At 32.3% G+C, this 24,196-nt stretch overlaps 1 protein-coding gene across 3 annotated transcripts in view; it reads left to right on the top strand.

Moving 5' to 3' along the window:
- Window positions 1-1,310: 1,310 nt before the first annotated feature.
- The window catches only part of LOC128173291 (uncharacterized), an 84,365-nt gene continuing 61,479 nt past the window's right edge, over window positions 1,311-24,196 (top strand). The window contains exons 1-2 of one of the 3 annotated variants that reach the window (XM_052839006.1): window positions 1,311-1,393; window positions 11,806-11,986. In XM_052839006.1, coding sequence (XP_052694966.1) covers window positions 11,806-11,986 — 181 coding nt within the window. In that variant the 5' untranslated portion in view covers window positions 1,311-1,393. Of the gene's footprint in view, window positions 1,394-2,111; window positions 2,189-11,805; window positions 11,987-24,196 lie in introns of those variants that run through there. The other 2 variants (XM_052839007.1, XM_052839005.1) reach the window with 2 other exon arrangements.

The following is a 24,196-nucleotide window of genomic DNA, read 5'->3' as shown; positions in this document are numbered from 1 at the left end:
AATTGTAAACAATTAAACACAAGAAACATGCACTACATGTATAACAAATAAAGAACACAATTTATTTTTTCGAAATAAATCGTATATATACTTGTATATACCTACATATTTCCGTCAGCGATATCAAACTCTATTTAAACTGAATAAACTCGAGAAAATGCCGAGCATCTCAACAAAACCTATTGCAATAATCTACCATTACGCAAAAGATAATACCGAAATACCGATAGAATGTCTTGTATTTCAGTAGGCACCTACCCCTACACCAGATTTTGCTTAATTTGCGCAGGTAAACAGTTAACTGTTTGATTTACCGAAGTCTCTGTTTGATTTGATACGTAAAAATCACGAAATACAGACGATAGTTTCCAGGTTACAAAGCATAAATAATGAAAACGAAACGAAAATCAGAACAAGCTAACACCAACGTCATGTGTGAAAACTGTCAATGCATTGAAATATTTAGTCTCAATTTACTTCACAAAATCGGCACCAATATATTTTGCATGTTTCAAAATTTCCCTTCATACGCGAACTGTTGCGCAACAAGCAAATTCATCATAGTCAGATCGACCGTTTTTCGTATAATGTCATGGCTGCTTTAAACAAAGAACCTCGTTTTAGAAGTATGGAATACGAGTATTGGTAAATTGGGTATGCAAACCCGGGCCGTGGCAAAATAAAAGCCGGGGCAGATCGGCAATCGGCAATTCCAAATACGCATTATTTTGCAGCAATATTTACAGCGAATACAAATATACTAGTCCATCAAATATCCTGAAATTTTAATGAGATTGGTAGATTAATAACTGCCAATCTTTTGTTTTGCCCTGGCCAAGTCTTGCCTACCCAGGGGAGACATGTGTTTCTTGTTAAAAAAAAGAATACCCACTAGATAGTTTTCACCCATTGAATTGTTCATTTTGACCAAAGTCTCTTATAGCTTGGCATACACGTTTTTTGTAATGTTCAGTTTGAAAAATGGGCCGATTCAAAAGTTATATCCCTTTTAGGAGCGAACTTCAAAGGTAATAAGATCCGACAAATATTGTAAGACATATTATTTTATACAGATCTACATGTATTCCGATAAGCTACTTATGGACTTTAGCACATGGTTTATCAAGTGATTCATCATGTGTGAACATATCGAGATAAAATTTCATTTCAATACATAGACCAAAGGTTGATTTAATGAGGGTCAGTATGTTTAACAGCTAGATAATTATTTAAGTTAAAGCATGATCTTTGTTTGTGTTGAATAAATGTCAACACATCGACCAAAAGTCAATTTTAGGTAGGTCATTTCTATTGATAGCAAGATAACGACTTCATTTAAAATGCGACTTCTGTTCATGTTTTATTCATTTATAAACTCTAAAGAAAGATAAAGGTAAGCGAATAAGATTGATTTTAGATTGCGAGTAAGATACATTTGAGTTATTTAAATTATCTAAATGTTTCCTTTGTCATTCGGCTAATTTTATGATAGATAATTTTAATTTATTTTATTCCGTACGATTTTATGAACAGTATTTATCATATTACGTTTTCAATTGCATCTTATTATAATTCAAGTTTTATAATTGATTTGGAAAAATAATATTCTCCTCAGAATTATTACAGTATTTTGTCTATAATGTATTGACGTTAAATTTGCTGTTGCAACGTTTTATTGTCGCACATGCCAAAACCAGTTTTTCGTCATGAGAATCTACTTCTAGTACATGATAAATGAGATTTATCAAATTTTAATTAAGTTTCTAACATAACTAATTGCACGAATGATGATAGTTTATGTTCTGTGATTGAATGATTTTTTTCCCCTCAAATTATGTTATTGCAAATTTTTGGAAGTTTTATTACTAAAATAACGATGTAACAGCGCTGGTTCATCGTTATTGTCCTCCAAGTTTTGAGGTTTCTTTTAAGCTTGCAAAATAATTTTAATTTACAGCTCTAAATAGTTGCTTTTTAAAAACAGTTTTGGTTTGATAGTATGAATCAAATTGTTATTTTTGTACCTGTACATATATTCAAAGTTCGAGTTACAACAAGAATATGTAATGCCTGATGTCATTTTATTTGTTGTAAGAGAACTTTATCAGAAAAACGAGCAGTCTGGCTTAACTGTTTTTCCGTCCACAAGCAACATATCAATGTCATGGGGAATCTAAATCCCGATAAGGTACGATTAAAAAGAATAAAGACATTTTAAAACACTTGCGTTTTATAAACCTTTAGTTATAAGTTATGTTAAATACACAGGAAAACATTTTGCTTATACTTTTAAATCTACACTTATTTATCTAATTTTATTTGACTTACCTCAATGTATCCAACATAAAAAAGACCTAACGGAAGTGTAAATTTAGTACGGAAAACACGTACTAAATAAATATAATGGGCTTACTAACCATACAGAAAAATGGCACTGTATCAGGTAAAAGTCCAAATGGGTTAAAAAGTTTAATAAACCCAAACCAAACATTGAAAAAGAAGATGGGGCAGTCATTTTTGTGCAATTCCCCCCCCCCCCCCAAAAAAAAAATAGTTATAATAGTAGTTAAATATATTGTCCAAAAACAATTAAGAAATAAACTTACTTGAATTTACAGGGAAGAGTCAAATGCTTTTTCTTTAAAAAAAATACCTATCATCCTTGAAAATAAACAAAAGGCCTACATGCCTTCATTGTCCTGCGACCAAAAGCTTGTGACATTGAGATCTAAAAAATGACGAGGACTAACGCATTCAGACTTTGTAGGATAATAGACCTATAGTTGTAGATGGCTTTAAACTATTTTGATTTGTTCGTCATAACTTCCGTTCGTCACCGGAAGCACGTCAGAAATATTTTAATGCACTCAATTTATTTTCACATAAGTATATATCCTTGTATATGTCATATATCCGATGTCAAATAGATAAAAAAAATTCTACTTATGGTGAGATATCTCAAATATCAAGCCAATTTGTAAACAAATGTTTTACCCGCGAGATCTCAGAAAGTGCAAGTTATTTATACTGATGATAAACATTTTCCCGCGAGATCTCAGAAAGTGCAAGTTATTTATACTGATGATAAACATTTAATAGAAAATGCGTTTAACCGCTCCCATTTTGTCAATCAGCACTTCTTGAAGAGTTCAATAACATCAAGTTGTTTGAAATTTTAAACTGTTTTTGTTTGTCTATATTAGTAAAATTGATAAACAATAAAATACAGTTATCCAGTGTTAAAGAAATCAAAACTTTTATTTTCACCGAGCACTTCCGTTTGTCCGTTTCCTGTCCCGAGACAAAAAACCTTGACATCACGAGATCTCACAAATGGGTACGACTTGAACAACCAAACTTTGTGGGATGATAGTCCTATGTATGTTTCTGTGTTTACATTATTTTGTGTGAATTCTCGTCACTTCAGGCCGTCACCGAAAGCACTTAAAGTTTCTTATTTTTTATTTACTAAGAACTAATATATTAGTATACGATCTTATATATGTTAACAATACAATGTTTAATAAGCAAACATATTCTACTTCCGGTGAGATATATTAAATATCTTAGTTACCTTTCCTTTTAACAAAGTTGATACCCACGAGATTTTAGTCACTGTGAGTGATTGAGACACAAAACTTTAATGAATGATTGACAATTGATTATAGATGTATCACACTCTGGTTTTCACCGTCGTGATGTTTGGGGAATAGCACAGCAGATTTGTGGCTATGTGAGGAACTCACAATACATTGCATTGCATTGCAAGTCTGTTTCTTTGAAAAAGAAAAAAAATATGAAAAAAAAGTTTATTAATTTAGATTGCAAATGTCAAAAGGTCTAAATTCCCAATAAAAAAAAAAACAGGTCTCAAGATTGAAAAAGAAAAGGAACATAAAATAAAAATATATTAAAATAAAGCCAAAATATAAAGTTTCTTTAATTTAGATTGCAAATGTCGAAAGGTGACAATTTGCGTTTGGCTTTTGGTTTTATTTCGTCGATAATTACAAAGTCATGCCCATAAAGTTTATCCCGAAACATAAAATATAATTGGTAATTTAATTACTTCTGGGCGTGGATAAAAATGAAACGAACAGGTTACAATCATTATAATTGGCGTTAATAACCACTGTTCAAATTATGTAATTAAAACGCTCACACGTGCCAGGTAAGATGTCAAAACAGGTTGAACTATAAAATTAAAATACTAAGCGGTCCTGTGAGGCTTATTTAACAATTGACGTTAATTTGAAAATTAAAGAACTTACTTACTTAAAGATTTCGACATAAAAAGTAATATTAGCTAACTATTAAGTAAAATCATTAATGCGACATTTGAATACTCCCTTTTATTCGTTTTTTTTTTCATTTTAAAAACGTATATACAAAATAACATATCTACAAATTTAAAACATAACATTATTTAAAAAGCATTTGATATGAATGAAATATACACAAAATATACAGGGCAAGTGATATATAAAAATATAAACAAAATATATACACGGAGCATAAAATTCTGTAACAAATACAGTGAAGAGCGGACACTTGTCCAACAAAATGATAAATATTGCCATTTAAAGCTATTGACGTGTTGTGTATATCCAGTTGTGTACATATCGTAAGAAATATGTTACATGTACAGGTATAGTTTAACAAACTAACAAGAACTAATTGTCATATCTTGACTATACACGCGATCTTATTTCAGATAAGAGAAGCGAGGACTGGTTACATATAGGTGTGATCTGTGTAAACGAACAAGTGCAGAAAATCATAGAATCAATCAAAAAGTGAAACAGTTCTTTAAGCTTTTGTAATAATTACATTTATTTTAAATTAAATGCGAATAATACAAGACTAGTCAAAATTAAAACTACCCTCCGCTTCCCGGTTTTCGACGAGAATAATGTACGTTTCACGCAACGTATCAAAAACGGGGGAACGCATATATATTAAGTTTTAATTTTAATTAAATTGATTTACATATGTAATATATCATATAAATAAAAAAAATGCTTGTCATAATTACCACCTTGCTGAAGTCATTCGTGCAAAAAACTAAACAAAACAAGTTGCTGTCCTTTAAAAAAAGACTACAATACGTGGACCATTTGCATGTGTTTTCAACGAAAACGTGAAAGCCTTAAGATTATCAGAGATTTCACCGACTCTAGTCCTCTGCTTTGCACCACTAAATTTGTACATTGTATTCAGTATACATGTATGTATAGCCCTGACATTTCATCTCAAAATTTAAAGGATTCATACTTCTAAAATAATTATGATCTATCTATGAATGAAGTTTGCATGTATAGTATCAGGCACTCGGTGAATTCTACTATTTGCGTACACATTACGATTCGCACTACTTTGTTAACTATGCAGTGACAGCTTTGTGTAAATTAAAAATGTCATATTTTGATGCATTTTTCTTGAGGTTTAAACTTTTATACACTGACATATTTATTTAATCATACTTAAATGCTTAAACAATTTAATCGGGAAGTTCTCTAGCCTCGCCTACTATAAAAGTAAAGTTAAGTTCAAGTGTATTCGGAAAACAACAAAACATTGCAAATTATGCTATTTGATGCATATTGTAGGTCGGCATAACATTAACATATTTTATAATACTGATAATTCATATCACATGCCAATCATTTAAAAGAATACTTTGTTTCTTTACTGTTTACCGACAACTTTACAATTACAGCGCCTTTGAACTTATGTGTGCATATGACACGGAATCCCGATCCCGATTCAGATAAACGTGTGCTAACCTGGTTCCCTAAGTTACCCATTACGCACAGGAACCAGGCTAGCTCATGCGCAGGCTGAATTTTCCCCATAGCATCCGGTTTGACCTCGCTTATATATTTTCTGCGTGGACCTCAGAGTCCACGCATTTATATGTAAAAAATCAAAGCGTTTAGGCTGCGCCTACCTCATTAATAAAACGAGCCAACCGTTCACGAAGCGTGCAGCTATTTTTAGCAAAGCGTACCATGCAAGACGCGAACCGATTAAAAACACAAAACACAAAACAAACCATACCGAACCGTGCAACTGGTTCTGTAATTGCCTTGTAATTTATGTTTTCTAAGCTTCTTATTCCTGATTGTTGTTATATAGTAAATCTACATTGCCTTCAGTAATATTCTTTTCAATGTCTTAAATTTATTTCACCAATTCTTTTTCCAGTTTATCTTTTTTCTTTTTAATTTATGATGAAGAAAATAGTTTTACCTCGTACTTCCATTCACAATGATTCAAGGAATAATTGATCATTAATGATGAAAAGAATATTTTCATCTGGCAACTGATGTAAATTGTTTATATTATAAACTGGTACAGCATATTGTTTCTTAACTTGAAGTATGATATCTCTAAAACACTCGAAATAATCATTATCATAAAGTAGGGATTATTAAATTTCAACAGCCTTCTTCCTTTCTTAAAATCACTAATGATTAGTGACATGCATATGGCCGAATGATCGGACCTGTAACCGAATTCTATTGTACATGTTTTTGAACTAGACAGTAATGATTCAGAAATTTAAAAAGAAATCTAATCTTATTTGCTTAAGGTCAAGATCTAGTTAATCAAAGATGCCTACAGGTTTATAAAATTCAAGATATAAATTATCTTAATGATGCTTCTTAACAAGATCTTTGTTTCATAGGGTGTATCGGGGCTTAAATATTTGGTAAACACAATGCAAAATCATGTTTAACTAGCTGTAGGACTGTAGCGCCCGGTCTGAAAAAATTCGGATGGACGACATGGGAGCTACGGTGCCTCCCATAGTAAAAAACTGCAATTTACGGCGCACTAAAAATTGCACTATTTTTGGACCGATTAATCTCATTTATGATCACATTCTGTACAAATATTTGATCCCAAAAAATTCCTCGGACATTTTACTACAGACACCGTCACTTCACTTGCCTCTGATATTCTTTTAAACACCATCAGCAGCCCTGTAAATTAAAGTAGTGCAAGTTTGTTTACATTTAAAAATGGCGACTCTCGATCTCGATGTAAATTAATATACGATTGTTCCTATGGTAGGCACTGTAGCTCCCAGGTTGTCCATCCCAATTTTTTCAGACCGGGAGCTACAGTCCTGCAGCTAGTTTTAAACAACCATTTTCTATGAAATATAACGGATAAAAGTAACAAATCTCGGAGTTTTGTTCATTTTTGACTAATAAAATATATCTAAAATGCCTACAGTTTCTCCAAAAACGCTCTTGACCTTAAAATGATATCAAATTTAATATAGGTACCGGGATTACGTTTCCCGTGATTAAATATAGCATGTCAAAATATTGTTATATTTTCTACATAATTTCTTTGTGGCCGTAAAATACAGGAAAAGATTCATCAAATCAAATTTAAAATGATATTAAATTAAATATAGGTACCGGGATTACGTTTCCCGTGATTAAATATAGAATGTCAAAATATTGTTTTATTTTCCACATAATTTCTTTAAAGCCGTAAAATACGGGAAAAGATTCATCAAATCGATTATGACGTCATAATGGTTCTAGCACCGAAAAGACAGTCTGGGATCATTTACTAGATCTTGACCTTAAGAGATGATCGTTTCCTCGAAGTATATCTACGTAAATCTTCATGTAACTGTCTTAAAGGATCTATATATGCATAAATCGCAATCATTTCTAGCCTTATGATTATAACAATCTATAGTAGGATCTAAAACCAAATGCATATCATTAATGTGCATTTGTATAGTTTCATAAAAATGCGTGGTGTCCGTATTTGGACAATAAATATTACATGAATATGCATCATAGCTCTCAATAGATATCTTAATTAATAAAAAAAATCTTATAAATTTCACCTTTTTCAGCGAGAACCTTGAAATCAAAATTATTATTTTTAACTCCTCTAGAGTTTGAAGAAAAGGAACTGAAATAGCAATGAAATCCCCATAAATTTCTGACCTCATTTTCATAATCTTTTGAAAAAATGTGTGTCCTGCAAACAATATGAATTATAATTTCAATGGAATCCAATTTTTATTTGAATTTCCTTCCATCCCCCCTCTCTCTCTCAAATAAAATCTGCACTGTTGAATTATTTAATTAAAGCATCAAAATTATGCATTGTATGTCTGCTGAATGTGTCAAATAAAAAAAAAGTGAAACATATTATTTAAGTTGCGCTTTCAATTCTGCATATTATGTCATCTTTCTCGAATTGATTAGATGAAATTTAGATTTATTTCACTTTAAATTTATTTGAATCATATAAAAATTACCTCAGACTAATCTTACGTTGCACTTACGATTCTGCGTCAGTTGAGATCTTTTTTGAATTGATTGGATGAATTTAAGGTGTAAAGAATTCTTGATTTATTTTAATCGTGTTAAAATTACATCAGAATAATTTTAAAACATCATATCTTAGTTGCACCAAATAATATGCGTCTAATGGCATCTTTCTCGAATTGATTGGATGAAATTTAAATTCTTCAATAAATTTAAACCCATTTTAATCGTGTGAAAATGGCCTCAGACTAATTTTAAAACATGCTTGCTAAGTTGTGCTTACAATTCTGCGTCTGATAACAGCTTTCTCGAATTGAAAAGATGAATTTAATTTATTTTTTTTAAGATTCTAAATTAAATCGTGTGAAATGACGTCAGCTTGGTTTTAAAACTTAATATCTAAAATGTGCTAGCAATTTTGTTCTGATGACATCTCTTTCGAAGTAATTCGATGAAATTAAGTTTTTCAAAATTTTAAACTCATTTAAATCGTGTTAAATTGGCCTCAGACTAAATTTAAAGCATGATATTTCTGTTGTGCTTGCAATTCTGCGTCTAATGATATCTAACTCGAATTGATTAAATGAAATCTATTTTTGTTTTAATTAATTTTTCCCCCAAATCTTGTTAAAATGACCTCAGAAAATTGTTAAAACATGTTTTTTGAATTGCGCTTGTATTTCTGCGTCAATTGACACCTTTTAAAAATCATTGGAATAATCATATTATTTTTGAATTTTCAAACTCATTTAAATCGACACCAGACAGATTTAAATCTTATTGCATCTGATTGAAAATTCGAAGGAAGACCCACTCGTTGTTCGCAACGCGATCGCATCTATTTATTATTCTTTTTTTCCCACCGATTTTGCGCAGACGATTTTTCGGAGGTGGCTCGTTTAAAATTTCAAACTTAAAGTGTTTTTTCTGAAATTGTTTTTTTTTTCAATTTTTAAAAATATACTACCAGTCGGAAGTTATCGTCGTTAAACGATTTTAAAATAAAATTTTGTCTGCAGTGTTTCTCAAAAACGAGTGAAGATATAGGGGTTAAAATTTCAGAGATGATAGATCTACCGTGTTTTTCTTATGCACCTGGGTCGAGAAAATGTTTGCCGTCACTTCTAGTCGTCACCGGAAGGAAATTTGAAACGTGGAATTTTTTTTCTGCATTGATAGCAACTTTCATAACCCGCATGAATCACCAAAGAAAGCATTTTATTGTTTATATTAACATCTTTTTTTAACTTGTTGATAAATTGATTACGAAAAGTAAGTAAAATTCACTTAATTACCGTTAATGTACATAAGAATGTTAGCTTAAAGAAACCACTAAATCGTCTCAAGGAAGCTTTCGAGTCTCGCATCCTCATTATTATTTCGTGCAGTCTGTGATATTTCTCAGGTCGCTGTAGGTTTTGACCAATCGATAAACAGGGCATGTCAATTTCAGTCCTGTCACTTTCTCGTCAGTTTCAACCCCTGTAAGATTTCGACCAATCGATAAAGTGGGCGTGTAGATATCAGTCTGGCTGTTTCTATAGAACTATGAATTAACTATAAATATCCGTAAGAAATAGAGGGAATAATACTTGGTATATGTAAATATATGCGTTTGGTTTTTGTTTATAATAGCTGATGCATATATAAAAGTAAAAGGCAATCTTACTACTTACATTTTGCTTTAAAGAGTCAATTATATATCATACATTCATCCAAAATTTAATTTTTCAGATTCAAACATTATCATAAGCTCTATTTACCCTATATCTACATGTATTGGTATAGACCTGTTTCTTTTTTTCTTCTGGAACCAGACTGATATTTTAGAAATTCTTCATAAGGAAATTTATTTTTCTTTGAGGTATATTATTTTTTAATATTGTGCCTAGTTTTAGTAACATTTGCCGCAGCAAAAATCTCCAACATTAATTTGGTGTAGAGATGCACCTTCAAAAGTTTTGCTGAACGCTTATTAAAATAAGAAAATATGACACGAACTTGACTTCTAAAAGAACGATTTATTTTGGAGAATATAAGACTTAATATTGACTGATATTGATTGATATGAACTATATAGAGCAACATTATATGAGACAGTTTAATGCTTAAAAACTTTAAATGGTATCCGAAGAAGTTTTATCAGAAAAACACTCTAGTTCTTATTTTTTTTACTTCTTAATTTCTGGACCCTTATTTAAAAAATAAATTAAGGTCAGACGACACGTTCCTCGCGCATCTTTTTTGTATCTCCTCGTAATAAAGAGTTCCAATGAAAAATATTAATTTTAGAATTATTTTTTAAATGATTAAAATTTATTTGTATATGGCTATATGTCTAGATGGCCGAGTGATTAGAACCGTGGCCGCTCACTGTCAGAAAAGAATGTCTGGTAGGGAAATATACCAGAAAATAAAAAAGAAATAAAAAATGAATTATAATTGTGTAATTCGATAATTAAGGAAGGAGTCTTTTCTGGTTTTCGACTTGTTAAACGTTAAGTTGATTAACTGCTAATTCAAGATAAAAGGAAATTAAAATAGTATATCATACAACTTGGCACACAAATACTAATCAATGTTTAGAATCTAACAAGGACTATATTTTTGGTGGAATATTGGCGTAGGAAAATATCACATGTTTCAAAATTTAGAATTGCCGTTGATTAATGAGTCTTTTTTTAAGCATTTTCAAAACAATAGTATTAATGTTAAATTTTTTACTAATGTGAACTAATGAGATGATACTTCGGTTGCGGAATATGTTTTTAAAATATGATTGCCTGTCAAATTACATTTTGTAAGATTTTTAAAGCGCCCATCCTATATATTAGTTTGTGTGGAAAAAAATCACTCGAGTCAGTTTTTCTCTCTTATTTAATGGTCAGTATATTAGCTTTTCTGTCAATTTATATCCTTATATAAAGTCTCCAGAATACGTAAAAATCAGAAATATTTTAATATTGGAAGCATAAAAAAATAATCAAAATATCTTCAAGAATTTAAGAAAATTAGAGGAAATGCTGGCTAAGCAGTATCAATTTTAGTTTCAATATTTATTCCAATTTAGTTGAATTAGTTCATAGACATTCTGAAAATCTATCATTTCACCGAAGAATAGATTCTTCATCTCTTAAACAGATGTCCACATAGCTGCAAAGAACTTCATTTATTTTTATCATCCTTTAAGTTAAGGAAAATGGAAGTGACCTTGACCTGACCTTTGTGCGAAAACAAGGAGGTCAAATTTGATTAAACTGATAGAATTATTTAGTTATATAATCTGTTTGATTGTGTCAAAATTTCATGAATTTATTATTATAAGAAAGATGTATGATAACGAGAAGACTCCTTTCCTAACTGCTTTACTTTTTTTCTTCTTGACTTAAAGATTATTTTGTGTCGCACAATAATATACAAAGGTTAAAAGGTTATTTTTTTCTACAACAATAAAAATATGTGTATTTATTATTTGATTTTATTCTAATAACTACAGATGTCTACAAAGGAATTTATTTCAACATCCCGAAGCAAACTAGAAACTGCTATAAAGAACAATGAAAAAGAATTACAACTTTTAATGAAAGAGACATACAGCCAAAGCCTGCATGACCTCAAAAAGAGTAAGATGCAGATAACAAAAAAATTGAAATGGATGGAAACAAAATGGTTTCACGGTATGTACACACACACACACACACACACACACACACATATATGTATATATATATATATATATATATATATATATATATATATATATATATATATATATATATATATATATATATATATATATATACGCAAGGTTGTTTGTAAGTAGTGAGACATCCCAGATATTTTTTTTAAGAAGACAGAACAGCTGAAAATATATGTGTGAATAACTTCAGATTTACATATTGTATCGTTAGGAAATAAAAAAATAACGTTGATCGTAATAGTTGAAACACATAAAAATCCCTTTCACATACTTAATTAACGTAAGTGTGAGCTTCCGGAATTTAAGGGTCTGCAAACCGGAATAATCTTGTATCTTTCCTTGGTACCACGTGGACTTTGATTGACAGTAATTGACACAAGCTGAAAACTACAAGATCTTCGTCCGACTACGGTCATCATGGTGTACGATGTTAAAGGGACTCTCTAAACGGAACCCATCCTCACTTACTCGATAATTTGAAAACGGTGTACCAATTTTGGTTCATTTTTAAAATAAACAGACATATATATGTCAAATAACCCGTCAGGGGGCCTAATATTCAAAAATGAATTTTGGCTGTAGCAACTTCTTTTTATAAACACAAAAAATGCATGCTTACAAAATATATAATAATATGGGTTATTTAAACAAAAAAAAAAACCTTTGAACAATTATTACCTGGGAGAAGTAGAAAAAACATATTTTTATCAACAAACATGTACAGGAGAATCTTCGCAAGACCTGCATGTGTTTTGTTTACAGTAAATACGCATGCGTAGTAATATAGAAGATTGACCCCGTAACACGTTGCAATATGTATATGTGATATGTGATACGTAATTATTACTTTTAATGAAAAAATTGGAATTATTTCATGGAGAACTTTGTAGTTTTTAGCTCACCTGAGCTGAAAGCTCAAGTGAGCTTTTCTGATCAAAATTTGTCCGTTGTCTGTCGTCGGCGTTGGCGGCGGCGCTGTCGTTGTAAACTTTTCACATTTTCTTCTTCTTCTCCAGAACCACTGGGCAGATTTCAACCAAATTTGGCACAAAGCCTCACTAGGTGATAGGGAATCAAGTGTCTTCAAATGAAGGGCCACGCCCTCTTTAAAGGGGAGATAATTGTGAATTATTGAAAATGTGTTCGTATTTTTCAAAAATCTTCTCAAAAACTATTTCCAAGAAAAGCTTAAACTTGTGTGGAAGCATCCTCAGGTAGTGTAGATTCAAGTTTGTTCAAATCATGGCCCCCGGGGGTAGAGGGGGCCACAATAGGGGGATCAAATTTTACGTAGGAATATATAGAGAAAATCTTTAAAAATCTTTTTCTCAAAAACTATCAGGCCAGAATAGCTCAAGTTAAAATGAAAGCATCCTCAAGTAGTGTAGATTCAAGTTTGTTCAAATCATGGTCTAGGGGGTAGGTGGGGCCACAATTGGGGAATCAAGTTATACAAAGGAATATATAGAGAAAATCTTTAAAAACCTTCTTCTCAAAAAACTATCAGGCCTGAATAGCTCAAATTAAAATGGAAGCATCCTCAAGTAGTTTAGAATCAAGTTTGTTCAAATCATGGTCCCCGGGGGTAGGGTGGGCCACAATGTGGGGATCAATTTTTACATAGGAATATATAGAGGAAATCTTAAAAATCGTCTTCTCAAAAACTATAGGCCAGAAAAGCTCATTTCAAAATAGAAGCATCCTCAGGTAGTGTAGATTCAAGTTTGTTCAAATCATAGTCCCTGGGGGTATGGTGGGGCCACAAGAGGGGGGTGAAGTTTTACATAGGAATATATAGTGAAAATCTTTAAAAATCTTCTTCTCGAAAACTATTAGGCCAGGAAAGCTCAAATTAAGATGGAAGCATCCTCAAATAGTGAAGATGCAAGTTTGTTCAAATCATGTTACCCGGGGGTAGGGTGGGGTCACAAGAGGGGGATCAATTTTTACATAGGAATATATAGAAGAAATCTTTAAAAATCTTCTTCTCAAAAAATATCTGGCCTGAAATGCTCAAATTAAAGTGGAAGCATCTTCAGGTAGTGTAGATTCAAGTTTGTTCAAATCATGGTATCGGGGATAGGGTTGGGCCTCAATTGAGGGATCAAGTTTTACATAGGAATATATAGAGGAAATCTTAAACATAGGTTATCACAGATTACTAAGCTCACCGAGACGAGGCATCACCTTTATGAGGCACCACCTTTATTAGACAACCTATATCATATTATATGAAAATTATACTTAATAATCTTGGATATTCCTGGATACTGTTTTGACATAAAATCGTTTACCACGTGCTACAAAATTGTATGATAATCATATGTTCATTTTATACGGTATTATAAGATACAATGTTTTTACAATAATATAAAATACAATATCGCATCCTATCATACTTACAATTTATATCATATAATACAATAAAATACTGTAATAAACAATGATGAGATATGATATTGTAACATATGATATGACATTGTATTGTGTTATGAATAATTGTATTTAATCCCATTATGCAATACCATAATATGTAATACAATATAGTATTATATAATACAATATCATATCACATAATACATCATAATATTGTAACATATGATATTATATTATATAATATAGTATGATATCGTATTGTATGATAATGTATCACATTTGATACATAATATGATATTGTATCATATGATACAATAAAATTTGATACAAGATTGTATCATATCAAATTATACAATATCGTGTGATATAGAAAAATATTATATAATACAATATTATATTATACAACTTGTATCATAAGATAGAATGATATATATTACAATATCATATAATACATTTTATGACACGGTGTTACGTAATATAACAATATCATATTATACAATTTCATGTGATATAATACTAAATTATAGAAACCAATTTCATATTATACAATATCGTATGATACAATATTATATAATATACAATATCGTATCATACGATACAATATTCTATATTACAATATCATATGTAACCGTTTCATGTGATCATATAATAAATATATAATATAATATCATATTATACAATATTGTATCATAATATACTATACTATACATAACAATATCATGATACAATATCATATCATAAAATATCAAAAAAATTGATACAATTCATATCGTATCATAACTTTTTCCATTATAACATATTATATTATTTTGTATCATATTAAACAATAGTTATCATATCATACAATAATTTATCATAGGAATCATGTTATATCATTTAACAACAAACACATCTATTTATCAAGCAGGTTTGAGTTAAATAGGAGATTTGTTTATCATCCTTGATAATCGAGATCAGGCTCTGCATCTAAAGCTACATCTGCATTTCATTAATAATATAGTTAAATCAACTATGCAAGGTATTATCTATAAAACATGTGACCTGTTCCAAAAAACTAAACCTCATCCAGCATCCGAAACCTATGGCTAAGATTCAGCACCCATGCCTTTCAGGTGCATCAGTATCATAAGACCCATCACCCATGCAAGTTTGGTAAATTTAGGATCAGTAATAACTAAGATATCACCATCAGAGGGCACCAGCTCTTAAAACCTTAACCTCCTCCAGCATCCGAAACCTATGGCTCAGATTCAGCATCCATGCCTATCACGTGCATCTGTATCATAAGACACACCTGCATCCATTCAAGTTTTGTGAAGTTAGGACCATAATAACTAAGATGTATTTTTAGCATCCTTGATAATGGATATCAAGCTCTGCATCTGAAACTACCTCTGCGATTCATTCATATTATAGTTTAATCTACTATGCAAGTTTAAATATAGCATTATTATCTAGAAAAACATGTACTTTACCGACACCGACGCCGAGGGTATAGCATAAGCTCCCCTTGACTTCGTCTCAGTGAGCTAAACAATCTTCTTCTCAAAAACTATAGGCCAGAAAAGCTCAAATTAAAATCGAAGCATCCTCACGTAGTGTAGATTCAAGTTTGTTCAAATCATAGTCCCTGGGGGTATGGTGGGGCCACAAGAGGGGGTGAAGTTTAACATAGGAATATATAGAGAAAATCTTTAAAAATCTTCTTCTCGAAAACTATCAGGCCAGAAAAGCTCAACTTAAAATGTAAGCATCCTCAGGTAGTGTCGATTCAAGTTTGTTCAAATCGTAGTCCCTGGGGGTATGGTGGGGCCACAAGAGGGGGGTGAAGTTTTACATAGGAATATATTGTGAAAATTTTCTTCTCAAAAACTATTAGACGAGGAAAGCTCAAATTAAAATGGAAGCATCCTCAAGTAGTGTAGATTTAAGTTTGTTCAAATTATGGTCCCCGGGGGTAGGGTGGGGTCACAAGAGGGGGATACATTTTTAGAAAGGAATATATAGAGGATATCTTAAAAAATCTTCTTCTCAAAACATATCTGGCCAGAAATGCTAAAATTAAAATGGAAGCATTCTCAGGTAGTGTATATTTAAGTTTGTTCAAATCATGGTCCCCGGGGGTAGGGTTGGGTCACAAGAGGGGGATACATTTTTAAAAAGGAATATATAGAGGAAATCTTTTAAAATCTTTTTCTCAAAAACTATTAAACCAGAAAAGCTCAAATTAAACTGGAAGCATCCTCAGGTAGTGTAGATTAAAGTTTATTCAAATCATAGTCCCTAGGGGTATGGTCGGGCCACAATGGTGGGATAGATTTTTACATAGGCATATATAGAGAAAATCTTCTTCTAAAAAACTATAAGGCCGAGAAAGCTCAAATTGGCGTCTAACCATTCTCAGTTAATGTAGATTTAAGTTTGTTCAAATCACGGTACCTGGGGGTAGGGCGGGGTCACAATGGGGGATAATTTTTTATATATAGAGACAATCTTTAAAAATCTTCTTCTCAGGAACTATTAGGCCAGGAAAGCCCAAATTTGAGTGGAAGCATCCCCAGATCGTATAGATTTAAGTTTGTTTAAATAATAGTCCAGGGGTAGGGTGAGGCCAAAATGGGGGATGAATTTTTACATAGGAATATATAGAGAAAATCTTTAAAAATCTTCTTTTTAAAGAATTTTGGCCAGAAAAGCTTAAACGTGTGTAGAGGCATCCTCGATTAGTGTAGATTCAAGTTTGCAAAATCACAGTCCCTAGTGGTAGGTCGGGGCCGCGATGGCAATTTGAATTTTTACATAGGAATATTTAGAGGAAATCTTTAAAAATATTTTGGGAAAGTTTTCTGTCCAAAACTCTGTACTTATTTTGAAAGCACAGGTTATGTAGATTTAAGTTTGATGAAACCATGATTCCCTAGAAAAAAATGCGGCCGTGAAATTGGGGGGGGGGGGGTATATAGGAATAGAGAAAAATCTTCTTACAGTTACAACAATAGAAGGGGCTTGGCATTTACCAAAAAACAAAGAGATGTTTGTGAAACACTTATGCCCCCTTCCTATGAAAACATCCACAAAGAAAATGAATGTAAACTTCAAATAACTGGAATTTTTCTTAAGTCCAAGGGCCTGATTCTGTCGAAAATTGCTTTATCAAACCCAAAATCAAACTTGACCTAGATATTATCATGATAAACCTGTATACCAAATTTCATTTCAATATTTTCTTCCTCTGCGAAGAAAATTAGCAGAAACTGCAAAAAAACTAGAATTTTTCTACGTCCAAGGGCCATAACTCTGACGAAAATTGCTCGATCGTACCCAATATCGAACTTGACCTAGATATTATCATGATAAAACTGTATACCAAATTTCATTTCAATATGTTAATCCTCTGTGAAGAAAATGAACGGAAACTGTTGGTGGACCGACAGACCGACCGACAGACAGCAGCAAAGCAATAGGCCCTCCCTTCTTTGAAGGGGGGCATAAAAAAGATGTAGATAAAAATTGGCAGATTTTGAATTTTTTTTTAGCAAGATCTACTGTACTTAGTTGTTAAGATATTTTGATACTGTACTGCTAATTTGATCAGAGTTAAGGCAATTGTTTCTCAGGTGAGCAATGTGGCCCCTGGGCCTCTTGTTTTTTTTTGGAAGTTTATACAACATTCCTGAGTAGTACAAAAATACCGAACCCGATCGGAAAAATTTTCAGGTCATTTTTTATAACTTTTAGTTACGAATATTAATAAAAATTGTCATATACATTTAACAATGAACAAAACATAAAATAAAAATATCAATTGTTTTGTTTTTTTCGGTACACAAACTAGTCGATGATCGGGGTACCCGGCGCAGACATAGAATCGGCTATTAAAAACTCCTACTTACAAAGTGTCTATAGACCTAAACACAGGACGAATGACCATCTTTAAGTCCTCCTTAAAGATAGCTTAAAGGTGTTTAAAGGTAGCTTAAAGACGATCTTTAAGCCACCTATAAGCTATATGTGTTGCTTAAAGGTGGCTTAAAGAAAGCGTAAAGATGGTTTAAAGGCAGCTTAAAGACTGTCTTTAAGCCACCTTTAAGCCACCTTTAAGGACAACTTATAGGTCCTTAATGTCCAAACTTCTTTAAACCACCTTTAAGCTACCTTTAAGCTCCCTTTAAGCCACCGTTAAGCCATTAAACAAAATTTAATTCAATATTGTGCTTAATTTACCAACAAAATATATTAACTTTATGAAAGGAAAGGTATTAAAAACGATTTTTGTTCTATAAAAAAAAATGGGGAAAAAAAAAGAAAAACGCCCACGGCGAGAATTGAACCCGGGAGACTTTGTTTACTAGCATCACCACACTTCTTCTGCGCCACGGCAACTTACATATTTATGTATGTTTTTATATCCTTTATATCGGTGGATATTGAATCAATGTATTGAATGTGTTGACTTGAAAAGATTTTGACAAACCATTGACAAATCATTCAGTTTGTAATAATCAACTATATCTAATTTATAAATTACATGCATGCATGTATTTAGAATGAAATACACAACTTGGTCTTCAGTGAACAAAAATATATTATACCTAAATGGAAACCGTTAGGCTCACTAGTAGGCTTTCTTAGTTAATAAATTTAAACCGAGTAGATATACGTTCATCTAATTTATAGGTATGAAAATGTAAGAAAGAAAATGAAATCATTTCTTTTATAAAATGTATTGAAACTTTTAGGGTACCGGGTATTTGTTCAATTTCCCGCAATTACCCGGTTTTCATGATCGCGGGGCCGTTCCAGTATGTTTAAATATTTAATTGTATACATGCTTTTTAAACTATCAATTCTATAACAAACAATATTACCAATTACCGGTGACGTATTTACTGCATGTGGCAATTGCAAATGATGTATACATATACTTGTACATCAATTGTATGATGTACCAGGCCGGGCATATGACATATTCACCCTTATACATATATTTAAATAATTAAACCCTATTTATGATCACCGGTACATTAATTAATTAGCCTCAAGAATTTACTCTTACATACATGTATCGTTAATTTGTAGACGTAACATTTTTGAAACCCAGAGCTAGGAAATAATACTTTGAAAATGAACTTCAAATGTACATTAACTTTAATTCACTAGACTTATCGTATACTCGTACATACTAAGATTCAACGCCTTTAGAAACCCTGACGTGCACCTGGGCACACGACACACCTGTTGTGTATATCTTGTATATTCTGTGTTAGTTCCAGGGGTTTTCTTAAGTTGGACAAACAATAGATATACACAAACGTGCACCTGGGCACACGACACAACTGTTGTGTATATTTTGTATATTCTGTGTTAGTTCCAGGGGTTTTCTTAAGTTGGACAAACAATAGGCTCTTATTAGATATACACAAACGAACAAAACTATGTCTAGACAAACAAAGCAGTAATATCCTGCCCGATATAACAAAGGCAGTTGAGAGTCTTTTCATCTTTAACATGTATCTAGCAGATCTAGAGTTAGACTTAGAAATAATGAAAATTGAAAAAAAAATTACAAACCTTAAACCGATTATCAAATTAAATCATGCATTTTTGGTTCATTAGGGTCTTCCGTCTTCAGCGGAAGACCCTACTATTATTCTATTGTTTCTTTTTCATTTTTCTTATTATTAAGGTCTTCCGTTTCCAACGGAAGACTTTATTGTTTTCGTTCGGTTTCTTTTTCCCTATTCTTTTTTTTTCTTACAAATTTTGTGTGCACGATTTCTCAAAAACTACTTGGCCGATTTACGTGAAACTTTCAGATCTGATAGATATTGCTCTGAACCTTATTGGAATTTTTTTTTAATCGGGACGTCACTTCCGGTTTTGATATAATAACAATTCAACGATTTTTAGAGTGTCGGCTTGTCCACGAAGGATCTCATGAACTAAAAAAGATTTTGAGTTCAAAATTTCAGGAATGATAGTCAAAAGAATGTACATCTGCAATAGGGTATAATTGTTCAGCGCAAAAAGCACTGAAGCACGTTAGGGCTCCAAAAATGAAATTTAAAAAGTGTTGTGATTTTGCATGGTTTTCTTACTTTATCTTTTTTCTCGGAAATATTTTGTAAAGACACGTAGAACAAAAAGATTTATGCTTTAAAGATCTTTCATTTGACATCAAGAAAAAGGGGCTGGCCCCTCACATTAGGGACCTAGAGTTCTTGAAAGTAATCGCTCTGTAACTAAAAAAAACGGTTAATATTTCAATATGGCTGTCGCTGCAAAAGTTCATTATGATCTTATTAATGCCGTTACAATAATATTTTGTTCGGTTATTGCGTAATATGAGAGTAAAAAGCTAGACTTGTTACCATGTATATGTGTTTTATTTGACAAATAAACGTGGTATTTGTGCGTGTAACTGACATAATGGGTACCAGTTAACATACGAAAAGTGATTAAACAGTTTAGTTATTTCTAGTGAAACACATTATGGATAAAAGAAAAACTGCTTTTATGCCGTGCATTTGAGTCGCATTTAAAATCTAGCTGAATTTCGAGCTGTATGTGAACATCTTTGCCCGCGGCTGAGGAAATAGGTCGCGGCTAGCTGGACTAGCGAGCGGTCTGCCGTTTTCTAATACACAAGATTTGCGTCTTGCTGTAATGCACACATTGGTTTATTTATGTAGCTGCAAACTCAATAATTCCGATTTTAACGATTTGAATAGTAAATAAAAACTAGAAACGAGCTCGTTGCGAGCAACGATTAGGTTTTCCGTCGTAGCTGCGTCATACTTGTGACGTATTACAAAAAATTGATAGCTGACCATAGTACAATTATATTAGATGTGTAAACACTGAGAAACAAAGTATTATATTTCTGTGACCGCGTAGATTTTACGGTGATAGAGAATTCGTCTGGATCTGCATCGGTCGTGTGCAGTACGAACCGGGTATAAGGTATAAGGTTGTGGCGCGCTGTTGGCCGTAAGCTAAAACGAAGGGTAGGTTTGCCGTATTCCCGAAGGTCCACCAGTGTACCGTTCCAGAGAAATCAACAGGCAATTGATGCAGGATTCCACATTATTGGACGAGACTCAACAATGGCAATCTTTAAAAATATTTTGGGAAAGTTTTCTGTCCAAAACTCTGTACTTATTTTGAAAGCACAGGTTATGTAGATTTAAGTTTGATGAAACCATGATTCCCTAGAAAAAAATGCGGCCGTGAAATTGGGGGGGGGGGGTATATAGGAATAGAGAAAAATCTTCTTACAGTTACAACAATAGAAGGGGCTTGGCATTTACCAAAAAACAAGAGATGTTTGTGAAACACTTATGCCCCCTTCCTATGAAAACATCCACAAAGAAAATGAATGTAAACTTCAAATAACTGGAATTTTTCTTAAGTCCAAGGGCCTGATTCTGTCGAAAATTGCTTTATCAAACCCAAAATCAAACTTGACCTAGATATTATCATGATAAACCTGTATACCAAATTTCATTTCAATATTTTCTTCCTCTGCGAAGAAAATTAGCAGAAACTGCAAAAAAACTAGAATTTTTCTACGTCCAAGGGCCATAACTCTGACGAAAATTGCTCGATCGTACCCAATATCGAACTTGACCTAGATATTATCATGATAAAACTGTATACCAAATTTCATTTCAATATGTTAATCCTCTGTGAAGAAAATGAACGGAAACTGTTGGTGGACCGACAGACCGACCGACAGACAGCAGCAAAGCAATAGGCCCTCCCTTCTTTGAAGGGGGGCATAAAAAAGATGTAGATAAAAATTGGCAGATTTTGAATTTTTTTTTAGCAAGATCTACTGTACTTAGTTGTTAAGATATTTTGATACTGTACTGCTAATTTGATCAGAGTTAAGGCAATTGTTTCTCAGGTGAGCAATGTGGCCCCTGGGCCTCTTGTTTTTTTTTGGAAGTTTATACAACATTCCTGAGTAGTACAAAAATACCGAACCCGATCGGAAAAATTTTCAGGTCATTTTTTATAACTTTTAGTTACGAATATTAATAAAAATTGTCATATACATTTAACAATGAACAAAACATAAAATAAAAATATCAATTGTTTTGTTTTTTTCGGTACACAAACTAGTCGATGATCGGGGTACCCGGCGCAGACATAGAATCGGCTATTAAAAACTCCTACTTACAAAGTGTCTATAGACCTAAACACAGGACGAATGACCATCTTTAAGTCCTCCTTAAAGATAGCTTAAAGGTGTTTAAAGGTAGCTTAAAGACGATCTTTAAGCCACCTATAAGCTATATGTGTTGCTTAAAGGTGGCTTAAAGAAAGCGTAAAGATGGTTTAAAGGCAGCTTAAAGACTGTCTTTAAGCCACCTTTAAGCCACCTTTAAGGACAACTTATAGGTCCTTAATGTCCAAACTTCTTTAAACCACCTTTAAGCTACCTTTAAGCTCCCTTTAAGCCACCGTTAAGCCATTAAACAAAATTTAATTCAATATTGTGCTTAATTTACCAACAAAATATATTAACTTTATGAAAGGAAAGGTATTAAAAACGATTTTTGTTCTATAAAAAAAAATGGGGAAAAAAAAAGAAAAACGCCCACGGCGAGAATTGAACCCGGGAGACTTTGTTTACTAGCATCACCACACTTCCTCTGCGCCACGGCAACTTACATATTTATGTATGTTTTTATATCCTTTATATCGGTGGATATTGAATCAATGTATTGAATGTGTTGACTTGAAAAGATTTTGACAAACCATTGACAAATCATTCAGTTTGTAATAATCAACTATATCTAATTTATAAATTACATGCATGCATGTATTTAGAATGAAATACACAACTTGGTCTTCAGTGAACAAAAATATATTATACCTAAATGGAAACCGTTAGGCTCACTAGTAGGCTTTCTTAGTTAATAAATTTAAACCGAGTAGATATACGTTCATCTAATTTATAGGTATGAAAATGTAAGAAAGAAAATGAAATCATTTCTTTTATAAAATGTATTGAAACTTTTAGGGTACCGGGTATTTGTTCAATTTCCCGCAATTACCCGGTTTTCATGATCGCGGGGCCGTTCCAGTATGTTTAAATATTTAATTGTATACATGCTTTTTAAACTATCAATTCTATAACAAACAATATTACCAATTACCGGTGACGTATTTACTGCATGTGGCAATTGCAAATGATGTATACATATACTTGTACATCAATTGTATGATGTACCAGGCCGGGAATGACATATTCACCCTTATACATATATTTAAATAATTAAACCCTATTTATGATCACCGGTACATTAATTAATTAGCCTCAAGAATTTACTCTTACATACATGTATCGTTAATTTGTAGACGTAACATTTTTGAAACCCAGAGCTAGGAAATAATACTTTGAAAATGAACTTCAAATGTACATTAACTTTAATTCACTAGACTTATCGTATACTCGTACATACTAAGATTCAACGCCTTTAGAAACCCTGACGTGCACCTGGGCACACGACACACCTGTTGTGTATATCTTGTATATTCTGTGTTAGTTCCAGGGGTTTTCTTAAGTTGGACAAACAATAGATATACACAAACGTGCACCTGGGCACACGACACAACTGTTGTGTATATTTTGTATATTCTGTGTTAGTTCCAGGGGTTTTCTTAAGTTGGACAAACAATAGGCTCTTATTAGATATACACAAACGAACAAAACTATGTCTAGACAAACAAAGCAGTAATATCCTGCCCGATATAACAAAGGCAGTTGAGAGTCTTTTCATCTTTAACATGTATCTAGCAG

This window comes from Crassostrea angulata, chromosome 2, assembly GCF_025612915.1.
Source record: "Crassostrea angulata isolate pt1a10 chromosome 2, ASM2561291v2, whole genome shotgun sequence".
In the NCBI taxonomy this organism is placed as follows: Eukaryota; Metazoa; Mollusca; class Bivalvia; order Ostreida; family Ostreidae; genus Magallana; species Magallana angulata.
Note: the sequence above shows the minus strand (reverse complement) of the source record. Positions and strands in the feature narration are given on the sequence as shown.